Source organism: Hemibagrus wyckioides, linkage group LG23 (genome assembly GCF_019097595.1).
Source record: "Hemibagrus wyckioides isolate EC202008001 linkage group LG23, SWU_Hwy_1.0, whole genome shotgun sequence".
Classification (NCBI taxonomy): Eukaryota; Metazoa; Chordata; class Actinopteri; order Siluriformes; family Bagridae; genus Hemibagrus; species Hemibagrus wyckioides.
Genome location: NC_080732.1, coordinates 934854 through 940579, shown reverse-complemented (window position 1 = coordinate 940579; position 5726 = coordinate 934854). Strand labels below are relative to the sequence as shown.

Sequence of the window (5726 nt, the reverse complement as noted above, 5' to 3'; positions counted from 1 at the left end):
GGTTAAATATCTTCATTTGTACACAGTGAATGTAGAGTGACATGTTCCTGGACTCATCCTGGACTGGACTTGTATGAGGATATTTCCTTTAAAGTCAAAGTGTATAGTGACTTGTAATACACATGATGTCTATAAGGGCTGTAGCGAAAACACACAGCAAAGGAAGAGACCTGAAACCTAGCTGTGATGTTAAACTGGAGGTTAAAGTCATAACGTCTCAATATCAGTAACAATAATAGCAATTATGTGCAGTAGAACCACATGATGTTTCTGTTCTCCACATGATGGCAGTGTTGAATTTTAATGTTTCATGAGCACACATGATCAAAAATAATACCACTACTAAACACTTTAATGTTCTACTTCGCTTTATTAGTTGGAATTTTATACAAATAAATACAAAACCAACAAATCTGTCCTTATGAGTAGATTCCTGTCTGTTCTCTGTGTGGAATATCAAGTTCAGACAGCAGGGTTTCTGAGGATTTCACATTTCCAGTCTTAGAGAACATCTGAAGCCCAAAATCTGGTGTGTCTGAACTTTTAAAACTGTTCAGGAACCAAGATGAAGGAACGTTATGAAGGATGAACGTTATAATTTTAAATTCAGAAGCTAAAATCAGTGGCTACGCTGACAAACAGAGCCTGTATGTAATTTAGACATGAGAGCTGAAGAAAAATGGATTGGTTTCTAAAATAAATATTACAACAACAACAAAAAGATAAACAGGATTATCTGTTTAAAGAGTAAGAGATTTTCAAGTTTCTTCATAGTGGGACAGAGTTAAATAAATTTAGGTGGTTAAGATACACAATGACGTCTTCCTTCACTTCTACAGAAAGAGTGTTCAACTGGATGAAGTTTTGGGTTCAGTCTACCCCAGATTAACTCGAATGGTACAATCTGACCTTGAAGAGCACTGAGAAGGTGGAAATGCTTTTCTCAGACTAAATAACAAACACGTGGGCAGAGACGTGAGATACTATACGCTAGAGGAGATGTTTGGTGATGACATACGTGTATTAAACTGTGTAGTAAAGCAGATGCTGGAGATAAGAACAGAGAGAAACAGGTGTAAGAACTGCAAATATTCCTCAGTGATGAGCTCCAGTCATGTTGTGAAGAAGAAAGGAGCAGTTGTTGGTGACCTGCCAGAGGAGCCAACAGTCCAGACTTCTGCTCTGCTAAAACAACATCATCACCCCAACATGCTGATATGGTAGAACAACAAGTGAGAGAATTAATGTTACCCCTCGAACAGATGATTATTTTCCTTTAACAAATGACACGTCATACTATTTTAACACTCTTTTATCCATTTGCGGTTATATTTAATGTTGTGAAACAAGTTCTCAGTTCTGTTCTATAAACGCTCATTCCTTCACCATCCGAACTTTTCTCTCTCTCACTCCTCTGTCCTGAAGATGTGGAAAACTTAAAGTTCCAGTTCCACCTCTGACTGATACACAGCACTGACACTGGAGACTCCTTCCTCACCTCACACACACACACACACACACAAACATCTCACAGAAATACTTCTCGTACCATATTACCGATTACAAGAGGCATTCATCTTTTTGTCCACCATATGAGTCTCTCGTGAAGGAAATGTTACTATAGAAACGATAAAGTATGAGAATGAGAGCATTAATGTGACCCTGGGATTTCCCTTACAGTCAGGACTGCATGTCAGCACTGCTGCTATGGAAAAATAATCAACACCTACTGACCAAACAGAATCCAGAATTCAGCAGCTCTCATAGCTTACATGAGAGGAGAAAGTGTAGACTTTATTTCTTTATGATAACAAAACAAAAAAATCTCACTAACTCTCTTTCTTTCTCTGTTTATCTCTCTCTCTTTGTCATTCTGTCTGTATATGTGTGTCTTTTTCTACACTTCTCTATTCTCTCTCTTTCTCTGTGTGTGTGTGTGCACGTCTTTCTTTACATTTCTACTCTCTCTCTCTTTTTCTCTCTCTCCGGGTATGTGTCTGTGTGTGCGTCTCTCTCTCTCTCTCTCTCTCTCTCTGTGTCCTCTCCCTCCTTTGTGCCTCTCATACTGAGAGAGCAAGGACACAAAGAGAGTGATTCTGGCTCATCCATATTGATGAGGCGTGTTGTGTGTGACAGTGTAATTTTCAACATTTTTTTCTGAGGAAGAAACAACACACTCCAGGAACTCTGGAATGAAATCATTTGTAGGTTATTTACAGCCTGCACTGCTGCATAACTTAATCAGCCATCGATTCCTATTAGGAGCTATTAGGAACTGACTGAATACTCGAGGGGGATCAAATGATGTATTTACAGAATAATCTAACGCTAAATTGTGACAGGTGTGGCCATACAAGGGGTTACCATGGAAGCGATGCAGTGCACCATGGCCTGCGAGCGTGCGTCCACATGGTTCTCCACCAGAGATCAAGTGTTCTTATGTCTGATATAGAAAGAAAAAATTCAAGGGAGATATGAAATGACAAATTAGCTAGAATGTATATGGCTAATAAAGGACATGGCTATTAACATACAAATATGGCTGCCTTAGCATTTATTTAGCAATGAGGTCCCCCTGACCACCTGTAAATAAATATGAGTGGTGAGGTTCTATTTGATATTTTCATATTTTATTATCACAGTAATGAGGAAATGTTGTTTATAGCCTGTAAGTCTGTCTGAACTGCTTTAAGGCGAAAAACCTTGTCGAGAGAATTCAGTCGCTCGTCTAGGAGCTGCTCTGTAATTATCTGCAGCTGGCCAAAAAATTTGGCTCATTCAGCTCACAGAACAAAGACCTCTCACCATCCACGCAGGGATGGAAGATGCACAGCACAACCTTCGCAGGGCTTTCACCATGACAACCTAGCCTCGTGTTAATGGCGAGACCTTTCTAGCACTTTTTACCATGACAACAAAGCCTAGTTCCAACAAGAGGGCTCAAATTGTTTTGCTCAGATTATTATATCTGCCTCTGTGACATGACATGTCCAGGTTCTGATGGACGCTGTGAGCCCAAGCCCTGCCTCTGCTCTCGGTCAGACTTCGTCAGACGGTGGTAATCTGATCGACCACTCGCGTACTGTCTGCCATGTCCACGCATTCAATCTCTTCTCGGTGCTCAGCCATGTTTTTCCTTTCCCTCCGCTTTTTCTTGGACGGAGGCAAGAATGTCAGGAGGACTGGAAGGATAGCCAGGCAGTGGAAAGCAGTGATGAGGGCAGTGAGGAAAAAACACCTGAACAGTGTGTGAGTAAGGTTGGACGGAACGGCTGCTAAGGGCAACAACGCCGCACCGTAGCACATGTAACTCTGCAGGGCAGGAACCCCGTGCCGCTCCAGTGACACCTTCACCCATCGCGTACGTGTCGATTCCCGTCCCAGAGCGAAGGCTGACACCAGAGGTACGCTCGAGTCCACGGCATAGTTCACCCCATAAATCAGGCACAGCACTGACACGCAGTCTAACTCCACCTGCCACAGGGTCATGAATCCCACCACACCAAATTCCACAGAGGCCACCGTCACAGTTATCCAGGCATTCACCAAAGGGTCTGCAGCCAAAAAGCTAGAAAAGAAGAGCAAGAACAAAGCGGCAATGCACGAGTTCTTCAGTGGCGCACCCACTGACGAAGCATAGCGGTCCATGTACACAAAGGAAGGGTTGAAGATGATGAACTTCACCCTGGAGGTCAGCGAGAGCTTACGCAGCGTGTCTAGCAAAATTGACATCTCCTCTCGCTTGTTCTCTGTCGTCTTGGCCACCAGGAACATCCGGGAAGCCACCACGTCAAACTCTCCATCAGCCCGCTTGGCAAATATGATGTCGTCTGAAAAATGGAGGTAGCGGGGCTGGCGGAGGAAGCCTGAGCGCAGATACTCAGTGAAGTTTCTGCGCGAAAGGCTGGTCGTGATGTTCAGACCATGCAGGTAGTTTAGGTAACTCTCAAACCAGGAGATCCGCTCAAACCCTTTGGTGTACTCGAGAAGGTCCTCCTGCACACTGGTGTTCCAGTACTCGATAGATTCGTAGATGTAGAAGCCGATTACAGGGCTGTAACTGCTGAAGTAGCGCTGTTGCGCCCGGGTGTAGGCGATGGTGCTGGTCTCCGTTGCGACAACATTACTGAGGTCTGAGCCTTCGCTGACCTGTAAGTAGCCCATCAACGCAAAGGAGATGTATACTAAATAAAAAAGCACTACAAAGGGTTTGACGTAAGTGTTGGTGATCCAGTCGCAATAGTAGCGCTTCATGAAGGCCACCAGGAGATGGTTCTCATAGACATGAAGGTCAGCGGGTTCAGACGCTTCCTCGTTGTAATGCGTGTACATCAGGAAGCGATACCACGCTGGCTTCTGCTGCAGTAAATCAGGCTTGGGGACGCGCCTGCAGAACAGACTGTGGCGATAGTTGTTTTCGAGGTAACCTGCAAAAACCAGGTTTGACCCATAGAAGGTGAGGATGTAGAGGTAGTTGAAGAGGATGGAAATGCAGGCGATGTGGCAGAACAGGCGCACAGCCTCGATGTTGGTGAAGGGACTGGCGCCGATGCCGAAGGTGACCAGGTGAAGGGCGGTGCTGGCGGTGAAGGGAAGCATGCAATCTGAGAAAACAGCAGCCACTCGCTCTTTTACATGCTGGTCCTCACGGGTCCGTCGCCACGAAGACAGCATCTCGAACGTGCCAAACAAGCCATGACCTTAAAGAGAGAAAGAGAGAGAGAGAGAGAGAGAGATTTAGACAGACAGGAAGTGACAGAGACATTTTTCAGAGATATTTGAGTCTTGAATTGTCCGACATAATCATTTCACGATGCTGCTCCTTTCACCTAAAGTGACAGAAGTGTCTTCTGGGAAACGAGACGCATAAATAATTGACTAAAAGCCTGACAAGATGGCGATTCTGCACTAAAACATCAGAGATGAATGGCTGTCTCTCTCTGTAGCTCTTTTATTCGATCTGTTCTCTACCTGTTGATTTACTCTTAACGATCATTACAAGAAAATGTGGCATCTAATATTTATTCTGTAATGTATTCATCATTTTTAGCATGAGGTGTTTAACCCATCTATTTTGAATTTGGATAAAGGATTTTCCTACATTACCCACAATGCCACTGTGATAATAGCCCAGTGGGATTTTGCCCTCGCTTCATCTCTGCTTAAAGAGAGCGATGCAGCGGCGCTTTAATCCTTTTGCCTGTCCAGGTCTCTCAGCTCCTCACCTGTACATCTGCTCAAAAAGCTTTCAAAGCTTTCATCCGAACACCGTCATCAACTCCATCTCGCTCTCTGCTAACCAGCCAAGCCATGTCTCTGCATCATATAGCTGCAATGCATTCTGGGACTCCATGTTTTGCTTCAACGTCTTCACTTCTTCTACACTGGATTTCTCATTAATATGACAAACACATCGCAGATATTTCAGTATAAACATGTTTACGTTCTGGAGTAGAACTTTAACACCGATGTCGGAGCCTATGCACCTCCCAGTTTAGCTGGTACACACGTCTGTTTACAGATCACTCCTCCCTTGCTTTTTCCCCCGAAGCTCTGTCAGAATTCTTGAATGATCCAAAAATAACTGTCCAAAATTTGCCCGAGGTGCTCCTGTCAGATTTGATTTGATTTAACAGGTACAGAGAGGGAAGGCATGCGCTGATTTTATGATGCACACATTCGAGAAGATGGATAAAGGGTAGAACAGAAGGTTAGAAGGTTCCTGG

The 5726-nt window shown here is 44.0% G+C and overlaps 1 protein-coding gene across 1 annotated transcript in view; it reads right to left on the bottom strand.

Annotated features, from left to right (window-relative positions):
• Positions 1-350: 350 nt before the first annotated feature.
• Positions 351-5726, bottom strand: part of ptchd1 (patched domain containing 1) — a 14802-nt gene continuing 9426 nt past the window's right edge. The window contains exon 3 of the mRNA XM_058377116.1: positions 351-4700. Within this exon, the coding sequence (XP_058233099.1) occupies positions 3049-4700 (1652 nt within the window). The 3' untranslated portion in view covers positions 351-3048. The remainder of the gene's footprint in view (positions 4701-5726) is intronic.